We start from the raw sequence: 20251 nt of genomic DNA on the forward strand, positions 1-20251 counted from the left end.
TTCGAATTACGAACCGATCCATATCCAGGTTTTAATTAATGAATATATAAATCAGAGCTCTGTCGCTGCCAGAAGCTCGTAATTTATGCTTAATTTCATTTTCATTTGCCATTTGTGATTTTTTAATTATTCCCTGCCAGTCGGTGGCCCTGAAAATTTAATGAGCAGCAAATGAAATTCAACAAAAACACACTGAACACACTGAAACCCGAAATGAAACGAAAACCATAAGAGAATTTTCGCATTTTCCACGCCTTTCCATTTTTCCAATGCATATTTGCAAAAGGGCGGATGCAGGTTAAGGCTCCCAATTCCAGCAAATCATTTAAGCAGGGTCAGGACCTGGTTCCGGGAAAGGGGGGGGCGGAAGGGAAAAGATTGAAGACAAACAAAACTTTTTAATTAAAAAGCCCTTTAAATGCTTTAGCCGCCTGACTGATTTTTCTCTTTGTTTATGGGCCCGAAAATATCAAAAATCCGTAAAAAACCAAACAAAAAAAAAAGGGCAAACGCAAGTCGAGGCAATCGAAGTGGTTCAATTATCCTGCCGAGCACCTGGCTGCGAGTCCTTTTTATAATGCGGAAATTGTTCTTCGGGAAGGAATAAAATTATACACGAGCCAGTGGGGGTGTCGATCCAAAAATAACACACAACAACACAGCAAAAAAGGGACCCAGAAAGTGTAAATTCCTTGGAAATTCTTGTTTGGCACAAAATTCTTTGCAAAGTTAATAAAAAGCAAGTTGAAAACGAAAAGGATGCAAAGGACCAACGGCAAAGGCAAAATGCCAGCCAACTAAACTAAATGCTGGAGATTTTTGTGTTGCCAGCGGCCCAGACGGAGAGTTTTGCCAAGTTTGATTAGACCAAATGAAGCACGAAATCAAAGCCTGGTCTGGACCAGAGACAGTACCGAACCCATCTCAAGAAAATGATGAGCCCGTTGACAGTCCGTTAGCAAGTCTGTTAGGATCTGTTAGGGGAAAAGGATGTGAGCCAAAAAACTTTTTCTATTCGGCCCTTTGCGCATTCAAATGCCCAACAACTTGGCCGGGTATTTGGCGACAAATGCTAAAGGACCTCACCGCAGGACATCAAAGGATAAGCCCAAACAGGCAACTGCAGTTTATTTGCAGCAATTTTCTTAATAGTGTTGCTGCTACTGGCAACTGCCCGGGCTCAGCACTTGGCTCGTTACACATTTCCTTGCGGTTGTTGCAGTCTAGCTGTGGGCTCGCCTGTGGCCACCCATCCTGCCATCCTGCTACCATGCCGACATCCTGCTGACCACACGTGTCCCGAGTCGGTTGCAAGTTGTCTGTGTTTTATTGCACTCGGGTGCAGGCCAGGGACATAAGCAACAGGCACAAGGATACATTATCCTGGCCCTGGGTCTAATGACAGGCACGTGCCGGGACCAAAAGCCACATAAACAGCATTCGGAGAGCCATGAAAATGTTTTATGTTTATGCAACAATTAAAAGAAGACACATTAATTAAAGATAAACAGGTATCTCAAAGTAAATATTCTTATAGTTATTTCTATAGTTATACAATAGCTATTTCTCCCAGTGTAGACATTCGTTATGAACTTCAAGGGAAAGTTTTAAGTGGCAAACTATTTGCTCACTGCTTCCATTTCCATTTCAGTTGCTATTGATTTCCACAATGCAAACGCAAACGCCTTCATTCATGACAGACAATGCTTTCGCCAACTTTCTCCCCAGCACTTTCTCCAGCTTGACTGCCGTTTTATGTGGCATACTTTGCGGCCATAAAGGGCGCACATATTGCGCGCCGTATTATTGTTGTGGCTGCCACACGAGCTGTGCGGCAGAAGCAGCCGCTCTTTAACGTCAACACATAATTTTCGACACTAAACATGAAACTATTTGCGGCTTCGGGCCATAAGGCCTCGATGCCAGAAAAAACTTCATAATAAATGACAAAATTAACACGGCAATAATTGTGAAGGCGGCAGGGACGAAAGGAGCCATGGGGCTAGGAGCTACGGACTCCGGAGGAATGCAGAGTAGTTTACCCGGCACTGGAAAAATGGCGTCAGACACCTGAGCTCATAAATTAGATGGGTCGGGCCTGAACGAGGCTTCTGGGCGTTCCGGCAGGATGCGATGCTCGCACCTGAAACATGGCCGCCAAAACAAACAACTATACATTACACTAAGATTTCATGGGCCAAGCCAGCAGGAAAAATAAGCAGGGTTCAGAGGCTACCCGGGTAGAACATAAATCCGCAGCATGAATATTACCAAGCCGACATCAAATGACATCATCAAAAATGTAGCCCGGGCTCTGAGCACAAAGCGGCCATAATCTGACACTAGATGCCGCTTAGTTCGCGGCTGAGTTGGGTCCTGCTTCCACCTCAGCCCCCCCAGCAACCTTTTCCCGCTCCTAAGCCCCTAGGGTTCCCTAGTCTAGGCCCTAGTAGGGGTACTACATCCCAAAGGTAGGCCGCCAAAAACGCTGCAGCCGAAAGCACTTAGTGTAATTTGTGCTGTGTGAGTAAGATAGAACCACTATAAGACTAAGCACTGAGAGAAATAGGGGGTAAAGAGCTTAGAATATGAATAATAAATAAATAAAGGATCTTTCCTTAACTGGAACTCTACTAGAAAAGAACTAGAAGCGAATGTTTTCATAAAATTAGGACTTAGGACTAAGTTTTTAAGAACTTTTTTCATCAAATAAGTATTTCTAACTTCCTGATAAATTTTTTGTAGAATCCTTACAATTATTAATGCCTACAAATTTCTCCCTGTGCAGCCAAGTATGCTGCTGTTTGTTCCGGTTTCGTTGGCGCTTTGGCAAATAGAAAATTTCCACTTCATAAAATGCTGACAGAGCAGAGCAGCACTTATGTTTTCGGGGCTCGGCTGGTCGGTCGGCTGGTCGCCTCCAATTGTTATTTTACCCTGAAACACACACACACACTCTCAGCTAGACACACAGATACACAGTTGAGCCTGGTGAATCCCCCAGTCCTGTGCATTAAAAAGAATGACGGCAATTTTTGAAAGCAGCTTCAGAGGATTCTGCCCTTAGTCCTGCCTCTGTTTAATCAAAAATTACTTGCCACACTTTACGATTTCTTGGCAATTTGTTGCGCTTCCAGCAGAGACGCCTACACCGTGCCAAATTCCAGGAAAAAATCAAATAAAACGCAACGTGTTACTTTCACCTGCGTGCCCCCAATGACTGGGCACAAAAAAAAATAGCAAAAATACGAGAATCAAAAAAAAATCCGGGAATCCGTAAGGCGGCAAGATAATAACCATACTCCCCGGGAAAAACAATTTTCTGCTAAGATCATCTAGTTTAGTTCACCTGGATAATTTGAAAATGATTCGGGGAAATTATTTTGTCCGTATATACCACACTGATTACAGAAAAACCATCTCTATAAAGAACAAAAATTAAGCTTTAAAATACAAAATACAAGGCATGCAAAAAGAAACATCATGTCCTGGTTTATTATGCAAGACCTTGTGTAAACTAAGCTCAACAGTTGCATAAGACTTTCAGCTGATGAAAACGTGGTAAGAGCTCCTCCCTTCAATTTGGCCAATAATCTCATCGTTTCGTTGGTTTTTTTTTTAAACTTTTTTACGTTCACCGCCAGCCAAGAACCGAATAAACATTTAGGGCTGCCGCAAATCATGCTTGCAGCCCGATACGCCAATACTTATCCTTTTTCTCACCTTATCCTTGTTCTTCCTCCTGGTTTCGCTCGACAGATGGTGGCCACCGATGAACAGACCACCGGAGGGCAGCAGCATGCAACGGACTCGGGGGCAGGGGCCTCCAACACGGGTGCCTTGAACAAGATGAAGGCTACGCTGTCCTCGTCGCTGCTCACGGTCACAGACAAAGGTAAGTGTTAGTGTAAGTGCAGTTATCCCTGGGTTATCCTTAAGCTATCCTTGCATGCGAATTTACGGCATGAATTTTACCCTGACTTATGCAAGTGCGTCCTAAACTTTGTGCAAACTTTGGCTGAGGAAAGTCAATGCCGGAATGGTCTGAGTCCCGGGAATGAGATATGTATGAGCAGGGTTAACGGCGCGTATACGCAATATTTTCTGCTTACGCCCGTTTGCATCGCACATCGCATCGCAGATTGAATTATTCAAAGGGGTCACTGCTTCCTGCCATCCGGCGATGATGCACCATTACCACAGCCATCGGCACTCGCAGTGTCACATTGTTATGGCGTCCATAAACGTCCTCCATCCACGCAGGAAGCGATCCCCAAACCACCAAAACCCAAACCGAATGTCAATAAAACGGCAGCTTCTGTTTCAGTTTATATAGTGGCTGGAACAACATGAAAATCTTGTGTTGACTTTTGTGTTATTTTTATCGCATTTTAGTTGGCCACCAGCTAAGCGAAAGCTGTGGCTCGTTGATTTTATTGCACTGCCACCCGATTTATTAGAACTGAAAGCCAAATCTTATTTGCCGATGTTTATTTAGCCCTGGTCGTAAAACAGGACAGATCTAAGGTTTTCGGTTGTTTGCTCGCCATAATTTTCTGGCAAATATTGTGCCACTTGTGCGGCAGGACCTTCCAACTTGGTAATTGCGGATAATCGAGGCTGCCGTGTCTCACCTGAAGGGTCCTGTAGATTTCTGCGGCCAACCACAGACACTTTTTGCGCCAAAGTCCCGAAATGTCAGGGGCTGACACATAATTTAAGAGCGCAAAAAGTTGAGAATACTTTCGTGTGTTTTTCGACCTCTTTGTGATAGCTGAGTGCTCCCCAGAGCAGTTGGAATTTTTATATATTCTACTACACACCACCATATATTCTACTAGGATATATGTAGTAGAAAACAAAAAGCATAAAAGTTTTGCCAGCGCACTTGGCCGCGCTTATTGTTTCATATTTGCTTTGCCACTTTTACGGCTGAAAATGTCAAGCGCGAGTTGCCAAAAGGTGAGGGCACAAGGTGCAACTGTGCGTATGAGCGATGCCTGGCTTTGTCCTTGCAACCTGACTGTGACTAATGCACCGCGACTTTTTCCGGGCCACAGAAAACTTTTCTCTATTTTCTCAAGGGGAACACATAACACATAATCATAAAAATGCATGCAGCATGCAGGGGAAAAAGGCTTTTCTCTTTATCACAAAGTCTGGAATAAAATTCTCAAAAGTGCAAGCAAAATAAATCCTGACACTTTGATTTAAATAAATAGAATCTCCGGCAAATAATTCACTTCATGCCAAGTTCAATTTAGGTTTTATTCGCACAAACCTAGTTTTTGGAGAATTTAATTCACTTTGCAGCGATAGATATCTCAGAAGTGTTTAAAATTTGGCAGAATCTTGCATTTCTTGTGGCCATCCTTTGACAAATTTCGAAGGCCATCTTGTTTCGGGCTGTATCTAATTTATTTGCCACCTGTCGTTCTGGCAATTAGTAAGCCAAACAAATTATGTGGCCCGACAACAAACTGAGTGGGGACTTTGGCTTTAAATCATTAAGGTCAGTGAATGCAATCAGCGGAAAATCAACAAGTTTTTCATTCGGTTCGGCGTAGCGGGTCACCTCCTCCTCGTAATTGATTACATGACTCTACTGAACAGCGTGTCCTTTCTCCCTTTCTCTTTTCAAAGTTAATAAAATGTCGCCACGCCCCTCGCTGGTTCCGACGGATGCGGACACCAGCGGCAGTTACGGCTCGCCCAGCTATCAGCAGCAACAGCAGGACTCGGCAGCAGGCGGCACCCTCAACAACAACAACAACAGTGGCACGACGGCAACAGCAGCCGGGGGCGGAGGCGGTACGGCGGCCAAGCAGGAGCCAGGACGAAGGGCCGGAGCCTGCCGGGTGTGCCTGAAGTCCTTCAAGCCGGACGACTACCACAAGACGTGCTTCGAGTGCCAGCAGCGAGTGTGCGAGGACTGTGCCAGCTACAGTAAGCTGGACGAGCACGAGGATGCGGTAAGTTGTGGCAGGTTGGAGGATGCAGTCGCCCCTTCCAGGCCACTAGGCAATGTAGCATGGTCGCGTGGCAGAAATGAACACAAACAGAACATTGCAGGCAGCACTTAATTAATGAGAAAATATGAGCCAGGGAAAGGGAGTCCTGTTTGTCCAGTGTCCTGCAGAGGGAGAGCTATTTGTGGCAGCATAAAATTAAAACTTTTTAGGAAAATCTTAAGAGAAAAAGTATATCAAAGTTTTGAAATATTCAACTTTCACTTTATGATTTTTAAAGGCTTGCAAATATGGGAGTCCTCGCTTTGTTTTGAAATATCCTTTATTTTAGAACCACCAGGGGTGCAGTGGGTCAGTGCACACACAAATTAGATTAGAGGAGCTTCGGGAATAGGGTGAGCTTTGACAATGGCACGACTGTGGCCTATTCGCTGCGGGGCATTAATAGGATAAAGGACGAATTAACGAGATTAAATGGCATCCTTGTCCCTGGGGAATCAGTTGCAAGCATCGCCGCCAACGCGCATCTATCAACACCAAGCCGCATAATGATCATTGATAGGCCAAAAGGCAATAGCAACAACATGAGGAATATGAACAACAATGGCAACAGCAACAACAGACGAAACATCAACAGCAACATTGTCTTCACCCGAAGTTGTGGTAATTTGTCAAGAAGCCTGCCAACGCCCTGAACATAAAATTTAACGTTTGTCTGTCAACCTGGCCACTTTGGCTAATTGAAATTGATGTTCATGGGCGTTGACTACAACACCCAGTACACACAACCCACCCACTGACTCACACACACCACACACACACTCATAAAAGACCCACAACCTGTTATACCCGCCCACGGTAATTATGGGCCTGGCAGAGGGTGTTGCGTTGCGGTCTCATCACCGGGCATTCGGGGGCTTCTGCAGTCGCAATAATCATTTAGAGCTCACCACACAGGACATCAAGGACTCTGTTGCACATTCAGCTTCAGCTTTGGTTAATAAGCCACTAAAAGAAGAGACTCCTAGCCTTTGTTTTCTGGCTTAGAGCTAAGCTCCGAGTCTCCAAATCGATTTTCCAGCAAGGAAAATAAATCTTAAATTTTCATGAGCGTGCTGCAGGTCCACTGACGTGGCAGCTACGTGTGGCAGCTTGGAAATAACTTTTCAGTCGATTTCTCGATGGGATCATGGACTGGCAGCTGCATCGCACACACTTTCAGCCGAACTATGTAATTACAGAGCACGCAACTGGGGAGCACAGAGGCAATAAACCAAAGCCGGGCTCTAGTTGCAGCTGCGGTGCACAGTACACAGCTACACTGGGAAAAACAATAGTGGAAAGCAATTCCATTAGGCAGAAAAATAGAAATAACAAGCTATAGCTTGAAATCTATCCTTAAAGACAGGCAGGTCCATAAAGCCCTGAAGACTAGATAGTTTTCCTTCAGTGCCTCGACTTAATTACAATGGCGGCAGCTTCCGCCATGGCAGAACCCTGGCATGGCAAGAAGGGAACTGGCTAGAATAGGTGGAGCAAAAAAAAAAAGGACGTTGGTGACACACATGACGATTGAAGCCGCCGGGCAAAATGAATCAGCAGTCGGTTGGAAATGTAACGAGCGTTGTGCGGGCGTGCCGCGGAAAAAGGAAAAGGTAGAGCTGCCACTGGAAGTATCCTAGGATGCAGGTTGCCGGTTGCATGCTCACCTGTGCCCCAAAGCCGCGTGAGCTATAAAGGGGTTTCGCCATTTCCTCGGACCCATCATTTCCTGGAAATAGAATTTCCGCAACGTGCTGGGCGAAAAGTTTTGTTGCGAAAGTAATTAATATTTATTTTCGCTGCCCGCAACTGGCCACCATAATGGCTTTTCTCCATCTTTCTTCACGGCCCGTAACAAATACTAGCCCGCTGGGCGGTGGCCACAAATAGACCTCTGCGCTTAGCTGGCATTTTTAATTAACGCGGCGCACTCCTGTTGATGCCACAGTGATGAAAATTGATTTTCTCGCCGTTCCAGACCATGTGGCGGTGCAGCGTGTGCCGGCGGAAAATGGCCTCGCGGGTCTGCATTCCGCAGGACTCGACGGACTCGATGCTGGACGTTCCGGTGCTGGAGGCGCTGCAGCGACGCCACTCGGATGCCAAGCTGGGCAGCAGCACCCAGACCCTTGCCCCCAGTAATGGAGCCGCTCTGGCACCCCCGCGGAGCCCCGAACTGCGGCGGCATTCGGATGTATCGCCTGCATCGCTCAAGGAGTTGGAAAGGGTGAGTTTTCTTTAATATATTTGTTAACACACAGGTGTTTTTGAAGCCCACATGTCGTGCCAGTTGTTATTTAATCTTTTTTCTAACCTATTTCCAGCAACTGAAGGGCGGCCGCAGCATGGCGCCCAGCCGCTCCAACAGCCCGCCTCGGGGCGATGGCCATGAGCCGCCTTTTGGAGCGCCACTCTCCCGGATGCAGTCGCGCCGTGGATCCCGCGTGGCGCGGCAGCACAGCTACGACGACGACATGAAGACGGGACCGGTTAGCGGTAGCATGGGCGGCGGAGGCCCGGCGCTGGGCTTGGGGGCGGATGGAGCGGGTCTGGGCATTCCGTCTATGCCACGCAGGTAAGTCCTCCGGAAAAATCTAAAAGACCCCCTTTAATGCTTCGTGCCACTTTTATTAGAAAATCCGCCTATGATGTGTTCGCCCCCGGACTGATGCAGGCCGGAGGAGCGGCACCAGCTACCCAGATGCAAAGGTCGCCAGGGGAGGGCGGCATCATGCCACCTATCCAGCTGCCGGGCTCACGGAGACCGTCCTTCCGGGTGCCACACCCCTCGGAGGATATACAGAATGATGACTCGCCGGGATCGCCGGACAAAGGAAGCCCTGTGCTGACCGTCGACGAGGACCGAAGGATGCGACGACGTGGATCGCAGCTGTGAGTTTCAGGATTTTTTTGTGTTTTTGATGAAACAATAAAGTGGGGCTGATTAAAATAATTAAATAATCCTTTGAGATAAATTAAATTAAATTGGGCATTTAAGAAAATTTAAATTGCCTATTATTTATACCGATTTTCTAACAATTCCTTCAATTATCCTTTTCCATAGGCCCGACATTGCCATGCTGCAGAATCGCGGTGCTCTGCCGGCGGCCCCCGTCGCTTCTATTCCGCCGCCTATGGCCTCGTTCACGGGCCCCAATCTGGAGGATTTGGAGGCGCCACGGCGCCAAACCTCAATGGATGGCGAGGCCATTCGGATCGTCATACACGACGTTGATTCGGGGCCGATTTGTGCATCTAAGCGGCGCATTATCCTGCGCCGGGATCCCACGGACAAGGCGCACCGCAGTGAGTGAGCTTAGAAACTAAGGCACAGGACTCGAAAGCCCCCGGGGGCTTACCTTTCGAATGAGTGTGATGAGTGTGTATGCGAGAGTGCGAGGGGGGAATACACTGTGAAAAATATCCACTTTATTGTCTTACTTTATCTGAAAAAGTATGTACAGAATTAAGAGTTTCGAAGTCCTTGAAATGTATTTAGCCTTCCGTATTTTTTTCCGTGCTTGGTAGTGAGGATTGTTGGTCGGCTCCATCCGGCTTCGGCTGATGTCCTGCCTTGGCACCGCACCGGAAATGGGCAAGTAAACAGGACTCATTACAACGTTTGGTTATGCTAATTCGGACGAAGCTCGGTTTCCTCTGGACCTCCCTGGGTTTTGCGGGATCCTTAATTCACCCAACAACACAGAGTGCTCGTTGAGGAGGAGTGGGGCTGTGGAAGTTGGCTATCGCCAAGGATAATGTGGTTTCGGCCCCTGTGGGCCTTAATGAAACCCAAAGCGGAAGCAGTCTGGTAGCAGATTAAGCAACTGAGCGGATTTCATCGACATAAAGGCAAAACGAGCACTGAGCTACGAGCTACAGGCTACGAGCTGCAACAAGGACACGCCCCTACTACACCCATCTCCCTCTCTTCCTCTCTCTCTCTCTCTCTTTCTACTCAACACACACACACTCACCCACATATAGTGAAAAAGGACATTTAGCTGCTCGGCATTGTTGGCCAATGTCATTTGCCAGGGGTTTTTGTTTCCTCCTGCCATCCCTTTGTGGGCCCACATCCTGTGGATGTATTTTAATTATATGCATTTTTGTTGCATACCTCAAGGGGCCAGTCATTCAGTCAGCCAGGAATAGCAGCAGCAGGAGCCGGAGCAGGAGCTGGCCAAATGAATTTTTAATTATCGTCAGTGGACGCGAAGCATGAAAATCAATACAATATGAACGTGACTCGACCCAGAGTCCTGCATTAGAATTCAAAGCAAATTTTTTCAAAAACAAGAAGAAAAATCGAGAAAAAATCGAAAACTGAACGGAGGCGAGTGGCAATGCAAAGTTTACGCCTTGCTGACCATAAATAATAATGCCACGAATGTTTGGCATATGCATGCATGGCTTGCTAGGATTCACAATAAAAAGTGGGCAGCATCCCGACCAGTGTCCACACAGGCAGTTCCCCATCCTCCACCTTGGGGGTTATTTTTCGACGTTTAGATGCACTCTCGACAAGGGCATCACTGAATTTCAAAAGACAGAAAACTGGCAGACGAGTTAAGGAAACGAATGGAAATTTTATGAAAATAAAAAGTGGAAATTGATTTTCCTCAGAGAGGACTACACACTATTGAAAATGATTAACTATAGTTTCCGCAAAGACTGTTTTCTTTGTATAACTTTGAGTTATGGAAGTGTTCTTTATTTTAAGCCGTATTTAAACAACTTAAAGCCTTAACTATTTGCCAAGAAGCTTCCGGGAAAGAAAATGAAGAGCCTCTGAGGAGGCACCTATAATTCCAATCAAAATAACTAGCCGCTGGCTGGCAAAGTCGGAAGCTGCGTTCATAAGTTTTTCCCCTTTTTTTCCTGTCGGTTAGCCACCTGCGAGACGTGCGCTTGCTAATATAAAATTTCAATTTGCATATCATAAAAAAATGTCAATACCCAACAAATACGCACAAGACTGCTGCATCCAAAGAATGTATAGCAAGTGGGTGGCTATATGGAGAATATCACGAGCTAAACCCACTCCCGGGAGCCTTGTCTATACATTCTTGTCTGCCTGCCTGCTTACCCGACATATTTGATATGCGGCGAAGCAAGTGGAATTTTAATGTGCTAAACCATTTCCTTGGCTTGGCTGCCTGGCTGCTTCGATGCTGGCATTCGTTGTAGTATACAACCCCATATCCGTGTCCTTATCCTTGCTGCCGGCTCCTACCTGAGCTCCTTCACATGCGTGGCTGTGGCTTGTGGTGGCAGCTGTGCTGCAATTTCCTTGATATATCGACTGACTGGGACGGGGAAGGCGAAACACAAAAGACGAACTGCTCGCGATGATGGCTTGTAATTTCAGTGCAGCAGGGCCCGAAAGCATGTTACACTTTTTCGCATTAACTTTGGCAGGTGCACCCCTGCACTGTGCTAATTAGCCACCCTGCACTCGCTCAACAACTAATGGAAGAGTTTAATTAAGCATTCACCGTGCTGGGTCTCGATGGGCCATGTAATTGAATCCCAGCCAGCCAGCAATCGCAATCGCACTCGCATTCGCTTTCTGTTGCGGTTCTGGCCTTCAATTATGCAGCACTCTAAGTGTTCCCAACGATGTCCGATGGCAACTGTTAATCGTGGGGGAAATAGACTCCGGGGGAGTGTCCCGCCAAATGGCGCCTTAACACGCCTAATGAAATTTTATGCATCCTCATGAGGCAGACCCGCTACACACTCCCCCAAGTTTATGGCGGCAAATCACGAACCTCAGGCTCAGCCGTTGCGTGCCCCCTTTTGTGGCAACAGGTGGCAGACTACCACTTTCCTGCAAAAGTCCTTAGCATTAACTGCTAGCTTGGCCGCTTTTTCATAGTTTAACGCCTCATAAGCATAAAGGTATTCCGCAAAGGAATCGGGTAAATATTGGCAAAGATATGGCCTTCAATGGGGCCATAATGTCGTTCCCGAGCATTTTCACAATTTTGAAAGGGCACCCCCTAGAAAAATTTGCAAAAAATCGATTTGAAAATTTGTTGTAAGATTTTGATGCAGTTTGGTGGGAAATAGTCCTACAAATCGATTGAGGTATTTGGCTAGGGAATCGGGTGAATATTGGCAAAGATATGGCCTTCGCTTGGGGCCAAAATGTACAACCATGCATTTTCACATTTTTTTAAATTTTTCCCCCTGGAAAAATTGAAAAAAAATCGATCCAAAAATTTGTTGTGGCATTTTGATGCAGATTGGTGGAGAATAAAACTACAAATCGCTTAAGGTATTCCGCTCCAGAATCGGAGCAATATTGGCAAAGATATGGCCTTCGCTTGGGGCCAAAATGTTCAACCATGCATTTTCACATTTTTTGAAGGGGACCCCCTGGAAAAATTTTCAAAAAATCGATTTGAAAATTTGTTGTGGGATTTTGATGCAGATTGGTGGAGAATAGATTTACAAATCGTTTAAGGTATTCCGCTCAAGAATCGGAGCAATATTGGCAAAGATATGGCCTTCGCTTGGGGCCAAAATGTTCAACCATGCATTTTCACATTTTTTGAAGGGGACCCCCTGGAAAAATTTTCAAAAAATCGATTTGAAAATTTGTTGTTAGATTTTGATGCAGTTTCGTGGGAAATAGTCCTACAAATCGTTTGAGGTACTCCGCAATGGAATGAATATTGGCATCGGGTGAATATTGGCAAAGATATGGCCTTCGCTACACAATTTTTTTTACAATTTTGTAAGGGGACCTCCCAGAAAAATTTGCAAAAAATCGATTTGAAAATTTGTCTAAACAGGATTACGGCTTGCCCGAAAGTACATTGTCTCTTCTATCTTGTATTTAAGCTCAGCGTTTACCTTGAGTTACAGTATTGAACTCGTTTATTAGTTTATTCTAGAGAAAACCGAAGCCAGGATATCGCTAGCATGTCTTTTGCTCTCCTAGTTTAATTAAGAGCCAATTTTTATGGCAGTTGATAGGAGCCACTATATCGCTCATGCTCATGACTCATCCACCCACTTTCCCGGAACCTGTTCCCCCAAGGATGCAGAATCGAGGATGCAGAACGCAGGTGTGGCATCGATTAAGTCGTTCAATGTGTGTCAGCTAAAAGTTTGCACAGTTAATGTCATTAGGAAGATGTGGAGCATGTGAAGGATGGAAGGACCTGCAATGGCCAGGACGTACATTTTAAAACTTTGAGAAGAAACCCAAAGGTAGAAAGTTGCAAAATACACAGCTTAGGTAGTTAGTTTTCCAATTAAAGGGAAAATCCTTCCCAGTCTGTCAGCCTTTCCTTTTCGGGTTTTTATTTATTTTTTTTGTTATCCTGCTGAGGGTTGAGGGTATTTGCTTTCAAAGCAAAGTCCTGGCCCTAATGACCTACATACAAATGTTGATTCAATTTGCCGGCATATTTATGGTCCTTAGGCCACAAAGAAAAGGGATACCCGAAATAGGAATAACCCCTTGGACCCTCCGGCCGTAAACACACCTTTGTGTGTGTTGGCTGTTAGCTCTCCGGCTGTCCGGCTGTTTGGCTGGGCCGGCTTATTAAATCCCAATGATGGCCACATAAAAAATTGTCGGCCATCCGGCAAACAAATTGTATCATAAAAGTGGCCAGGCCAAGAATGGCAAATACGCACGGAAAAGGACAGCCGACCGTCCGAGAACAATGAGACAAAGGACTCGAACCTCACCTCACGGCTCAGATTCCGGGTGCCTTCTCATGATTTTTACGGCCAAAACGAATCGAAAATTTCACTCAGCCCGCGCTCATTTCGGCCATGTTAAGTGCCGGCTTAAAGGCAAATGGCCAGTATTCGCGAGTTGCCCAAAACTGTTGCGTCATCGAATGAATAATCTTTTCCGCTTTTCCTGTTTTTTTGCTGGCTTGTCAGGCAAAGGATTTGCGTTTTATTTATTTCGTTTTTATTGCTGTCTTTAGGCGAGAAGATGGAAAAAAGTTTTGATTAAAACACACTCAACACAAACGGGCAGAATAAAAGGAGAAAAACGCCGCCTTATCCTAATTGGGTATCAATGCGCCTGAATCAACAGCAATGGCGGATGCGCAACATTTTATTGCATACTGCCGGGCGCCCAAGTTTGCCGCCATTTCCTGCGCAAAACTTGGCCCTCCTGTCAGGCTGTCACAGTGTCCTGTCCCACACTTCGTGGTGCTTGCAGGCTCCTTCCTGGCTCCTCATCTTGACTGCTTCCCGGCTCACCTTCGAGACACAATTTCTTTGTCATCGCCGCTTCGGTGGCTGGTTAACTTTTTTGGCCATTGTCAGCAGACACACAGAAAAGAATTCTATGCAATATATAGAGTAGTGTGAATGATTGAAAATCCTTGTTTTTCTCTGTGTACCCAAATCGTTGAAATTGTTCAACTGCCAGGCTTCGGAACCGTGAGTTCAAAAGGGAGCGCCGGAAATCCGCTTTCGCAAGTTTTCGGTGCACAAATTGTTGAAATTAGTTTTCTGCGTCGAATGATAAGTACTTGAGACCGAACTGCACCCGCCCCAAATTGCAATTATATTAATTAAATTGTTTGGATTTGTTGGCCAACGAATTCACTGAATGAGATCGCCCTCGAAAGCACACATTTGGCACACTTGAGCTGCAATAAATGTCAAAAGGGGTCAAGTTCAGGTCCAAGACCGCACAAGCACAAATTTTTGGGAGAGAAAAGAAACAAAGTAAGGCACTCGAAAATCCACAGCAACACATCATCCATCCTGCGGACCAAAAACGAGACCAAAATACGTTGACTAAGCACAAAAACTTATCAGACACTCGCTGTTTGCAGGGCAACGGGGCGTATACGCAATGTGAGTTTGGTGGAAGTTTCCCTAGGTTCGTTTGGGTTTCGAGGCACTGCAAAGTGCAAATGAAATCAACGCAAATTGTTGCCACATGCCCGAAATTTGTATCTGTATCTCCGAGTACGTGCCTAGTCACAGTCTCCGATTTTCCTTTCGGCCAGGCCAGTTCAAGAGCCCGTCTATTGATTATTTTGTACCCGTCTCAGTACATAATCGCCCAGTTCGTGAGCCAGTTCTTATTAAATTTTTCCCTACTCCTCCCGCAATGCAGCACGTGGCTTTGGAATGCGCGTCGTCGGTGGAAAAACTGGAGCCGATGGCAGACTTTTCGCCTATATTGTTTGGACTGTCCCGGGCGGAGCGGCCGAAAAGAATGGCCTGCAGCAGGGCGACAAGGTAAGTGGGGTTGGGTGTCCTGGGGCTTTAAGCCTGGCTAGCAAATGATGATGAAAAGGGTGCCGAAACGCGGCCAACCGCAGTGCAAATTCTGCCAGCTGTCGTCCCGAAATTAATAGCACATGATTGATGATCTCTGGATGGCATATTTTCAACACTCTGTAAACACGGCCACTTGCCATGAGTTATGGGTTTTAACAAAAATTACTAGTAAACACAAAAGAGGCTTTCCACTCTAAACTCATCCGAATTTATTGACTTTTAAAATATGGTTAGAGGGCCTAAAGGGGCAGCTGATAGTAATAAAGTATTTTGACATTCAGATTCTCGAGTGGAACGGCATGTCTCTGATCGACAGAAGCTTCGAGGAGGTTTGCTCCATCATGGACCGCACTGGGGACATTGTAGAGCTTCTTGTGGAGCACGCCACGGACTTCCGCATGTGTGATCTGTTCGACGAGAACCTTCCTCCGGGCAACGCCGGCGGGCAGAGTGGACCCAGACGGTCGGGCGACGGGCCAGTGGGCCTGGGCCTCATAGCGGGTAAGTGTTTGTGGCGACACAAGAGCTCCACATCCTGTAAATACTCTGCATACCAAACCTATAAGATATACCTTGTAAGTAAACAACTATGACATTTACATAATTTTCGTTTGTTGCTCTCGTTTCTTGTTACCTCTTGTCGAAAACATTGTCGCAAAAAATAAAAAATATGAAAACAGAACCCGAAACCACCACAGACAAATCACCAGCATCGCCAACTAGACGGAAATTACCAAAAACTCCGGTATAAAACTATTTTGTTATATTTCGTTTGTGTAAGGAGTTGAGCTGCGGCGGCAGTCGCAGTACAATGTTGATTAAAAAACATGAAAAGTATAAAAAGAAATACACCGAGCTACGTGCAGCAAGCCAAACTAAAATACAAATTACCAAATACATATATACTACATATATAAAGTAGCTATTAAATGCAGCTTCAGCATTCGCAGCAGCAGTTTTCCACACGATTTCAGCTTTCACAAAGTGCTCACAAAATGAATTGAACTCTTCGTATTTGATTGCAGCTTCCATGCTAAAAGATATATATGAAACCTATATATAAATACTCGTATTAAACTCACCTTTTCTAGTCTCACTGATTCAACGATTTCGATTTGGATTTTAATATTTTGATTTTGATTATTGAAAAACACTACATTCATACCCAAAATATAATTACGTAGCTAAATGAGTAATACATTTCTTCATTTTCTATATGTGTTCCCACCTCGGTTTTCGATTTGTTTCGATTGTTTCGAGTTTTTACTTTTCGATTACTACCGATTACTTACCATGCGAAGTGGCTAAATGTGTTCATTGCTATACTTTGTCATATAACCACAAAATGTACCCACATATATTCATTTTTCGGTGTTGGTAGAACTTAGTGATTCGAGAAACTACATAATATTTAATACAATATTACTAACATGCCCAACTAACGTGTGTAGACGGTTAATAAAATACATAAACTAAGCGTAAAGGCTAAGCGTAGTCAGCGAGAACTGTATTTAAATTTTAAATAGATGTGCTCAAAGATGTGGAGACCTTCGTTTCAAGTCTGTTTTTTCCTTGGTTGAAGCCTTCTTCCCCGCGGGCAATCCAATTGCCCCCGGGACACAGTAAGAACAAAGCACCAAACAATAGAGGTTTAAGAGAACGTACTCGTATAAAGTTTTAACTACTTAGTGGTCGTTCGTGTCTATGATAACACTAACACTCGGCTCTATCTCCGATGGAGAAACGAATTTTGTGCTAGTCTCCCGTATCCCCAAATAGCGCTTGAGTAGAACCGAATCTTCTCTACGAGCTCTACGAATCGATACAATAATAACAAAGGAACAAGACCTACAGAAAACCTACGATATATTACAATGATAATGTAATGGCCTAGATTCGGGTCCGTACCTATGCAGTTATATGATACATACATACAAATCTTTATAAATGTTACTAGTGAAAATTTGTAGCGAACAGAGTTTAACGATATTTGTGTGTGTTTTAAATGTTATTAACTATATATACCTATACATATATAATATTAGTAAGATGAATTTAAAAAACGAACCGAATTGGAAACTAAAAAAAGAAAGAAAATGAAATTGAAATGAAAAGTAGTAGTATTTGTTGTTGAAATGTTTAAATGTGTTTTTAAGCCAATGAACCCAAGAAATCCAAGTACAAGTCATATGCTATCCGTGTAATTAACACCTCTCTATATGCTACACCTATACGCGTTTGTATTTGTGTATGTATGTCAATGTTAGTGCCATGTTTGTAAATGTTTAAAAAAAAGCGGAAACGGAAGCAGAGGCAGAACCGAAAACGAAAACGGAAACGGATGCAACCATTGTGGAGCCCACCTACATATAACATAAAATAGCTTATTCGTATTTAAGAATCATGGAAACCAAGTGCTAGGAGAAGAGAATCATTTTCCAATCAACTAACTAAGAAAGAAAGTAACTGAAATTATTCGCATAAAACCAAAAACCTTTACCAGATGCTTTGTAGCTATGTAACTCCTGTCAGATGGGTGATAACTTTGATTGAATTCGATCACGATACTTTTGTATAGCCTACACACGAACATGACTTACCTATAAATATACCTAATATATATATATTATATACCTGTAATCGTAATAACTAAATTTAATTGTAACAGAAACTGCAACTGTAACTGTAACTGTTTACTGTTAACTGTAACTATACCTGTAACTGAATTATTGTACTAGATTTATGAAACCTTTACAAAATCACAGCACATGGTCGCGTTTTTGGGCAGGAGAGGAATAGGGTCCCTAGAGAAGTGAAAACTGATGTGAGATTTTTTAACGATTACATGCACTAACAGAGCAGCTCGAGGTTGAGATTAATCCACAATCCAATATCTATGCTATATACGATACAAAAATATATAATGTGTAAACAAAACGTAAATAAGACAACCACTTTGAACATCCAGTTATTAGTCACTAATGCGTATACCAGCGTACCAATGTGCTAGAAACCTAAAAACTAACTCTAAATCTAATTCTGAATCTGATTCTGGAATGGCAGAAGAACAAAAAAGAAATGTGAAAATAAAGTCTCTCTATTTAACTGCAAAAACAAAACGCAAAAGCGTGCGAATTGAGATATCTCTTGGCAGGACTTGCTTTATCCTTTTGAAAGCAGCAACAGCGGACCACGTCTCCTTTAGCCCCAGTTCCAGCCCCTACCAGCCTGCAATCCAGCAAACCCTGCAACCCTCCAACCCATCGAAGCCATCACTCAAATGGTAAATGAACAAAGCAACTCTAACACAGTACTACCCTGTACATTGAGCCTCCCCACCATTATAAATATACAATATAGTCTACTCGGAATACCTTCAGTTTTTTTTTGTTTAGAGATACCTTGTACAGTTATAGCACACCCAGAACCCAACCCCCAGCTAGTGGAAAAACAATCTAGAAAAGTAACTACTATTATTAGCCCCTTCCCTTGGCCAAGCCAGGTTCTTGTAACATAGCCAGGTTCTATTCGTATATTCGCATAAGATACCCATATATATTTTGTAAAGACCCATTCAAAAATAATATTTATTGTAAAGTGCGCTTTCTCCTTTTGATTTTATGTAATGCTGCATTACGATTTGCTTTCAACTTTTTTCTTGTTTTTTTGTTTTTCTTTTTCGGTTCGCTTTCGTTTTAAGTTCCACATTCCGATTCCTATTCCGATTCCATATTCGTTTGTTGCGTTGCGTATACGCCCTGTTCTCCTCCTGTATACAATTTCCACCTTCCACGCTCTCTCTGTCTGTCAATTTATGAGCTTTTGTTTGGCTTTCGCTTAGCAAATGTTTACCTTTACTTTCGTCTCGATTCTAACGCTTTCTCGTCTCGTTTCGCTTGTTTTGGATCTGTTCAGTTTGGCTTTGCATAAACCACCCGACTCTTTAATTATGACGCTGCCCCGCCCTGTATATCCCACAAATACTATATATATAAATATACATATCTGTCAGCTACCGGCTAGAACTATCAGCTAGAGTGTTGTATTTGTTCTGCACTTCCGAGGCGATCCAAGGCGCCCCGTAACGATGCCCTTCAGTGTGCATTTATTATCGAAACAAAAGCTTATTGTGCGCCAATGTACCCAATTTTTCATAAATACATATATAGATATAGAAAACGATCCGTCAGGCTGCCAACACTGGCGATTGGAGAGAATCGCAGAGAGAATAATTATGGTAGAAAATATAAAAGACACAACACAATACAACGTTAAGTACTGTTTTAGGTTTGCCTGATTTGCGATTCCATTTGTTTTGATTTCATTTGAGTTCTGGTTTTGCTTTGGTTTCCTTTGGTTCGGTTCGGTTTCCTCTCCTTAGAGTCCTTGAGTACATCACTTTGATTTCGTTTGCATTTTGGCCTTATTTGCATAAAACCTACGCCTAAGCCTACAAAATTTGTTTGACTAGCATTTAGTGGCTCTTGAATCTTGAATCTTAAATCGATTAGCATTTCTCCTTAAAACCTCAAAACTGCAATTGCAACTAAAAACGATAAATACTATATAAATAAACAACCAATAACCAATACATTGCTGATTGTATATGAACTTAATTTTCATTTCCTGTACAACCAAAATGTAACCCCAGCTGGCACGAGTTATGGCTACATAAACAGAAAATACCAAAATGCAAGAAAACATTTAACCGAACTTGAACAAAAACCTGATACAGAAACCTCAAAAGCGAGGCGGCAAGGCCGAAACAAAGCAAAATATATAATCTATATGTACAAATTTAAAACAGTGTAATATGACTGTCATCCAATTGATTGCAGTGTGATTGACTTATCGAGCTACCCTGCTTTTCCACGCCACCTCGACTCCAAGCGATGATTGATTGATTTATTGAATGTAATCATTTTGCATATGACGCGTTATGAGTTCTATTAGCATCACAG

The 20251-nt window shown here is 43.9% G+C and overlaps 1 protein-coding gene across 2 annotated transcripts in view; it reads left to right on the forward strand.

Annotated features, from left to right (window-relative positions):
- Positions 1 to 20251, forward strand: part of Fife (regulating synaptic membrane exocytosis protein fife) — a 53960-nt gene that overhangs the window by 21318 nt on the left and 12391 nt on the right. Inside the window, exons 4-12 of one of the 2 annotated variants that reach the window (XM_017240769.3) lie at positions 3760 to 3895; positions 5644 to 5972; positions 7990 to 8238; positions 8336 to 8586; positions 8646 to 8903; positions 9076 to 9317; positions 15124 to 15248; positions 15572 to 15791; positions 15971 to 16035. In XM_017240769.3, the coding sequence (XP_017096258.2) occupies positions 3760 to 3895; positions 5644 to 5972; positions 7990 to 8238; positions 8336 to 8586; positions 8646 to 8903; positions 9076 to 9317; positions 15124 to 15248; positions 15572 to 15791; positions 15971 to 16035 (1875 nt within the window). Of the gene's footprint in view, positions 1 to 3759; positions 3896 to 5643; positions 5973 to 7989; positions 8239 to 8335; positions 8587 to 8645; positions 8904 to 9075; positions 9318 to 15123; positions 15249 to 15571; positions 15792 to 15970; positions 16036 to 17222; positions 18574 to 20251 lie in introns of those variants that run through there. The other variant, XM_017240771.3, reaches the window with a different exon arrangement.

The sequence above is a fragment of the Drosophila bipectinata genome, chromosome 3L (assembly GCF_030179905.1).
Source record: "Drosophila bipectinata strain 14024-0381.07 chromosome 3L, DbipHiC1v2, whole genome shotgun sequence".
Classification (NCBI taxonomy): Eukaryota; Metazoa; Arthropoda; class Insecta; order Diptera; family Drosophilidae; genus Drosophila; species Drosophila bipectinata.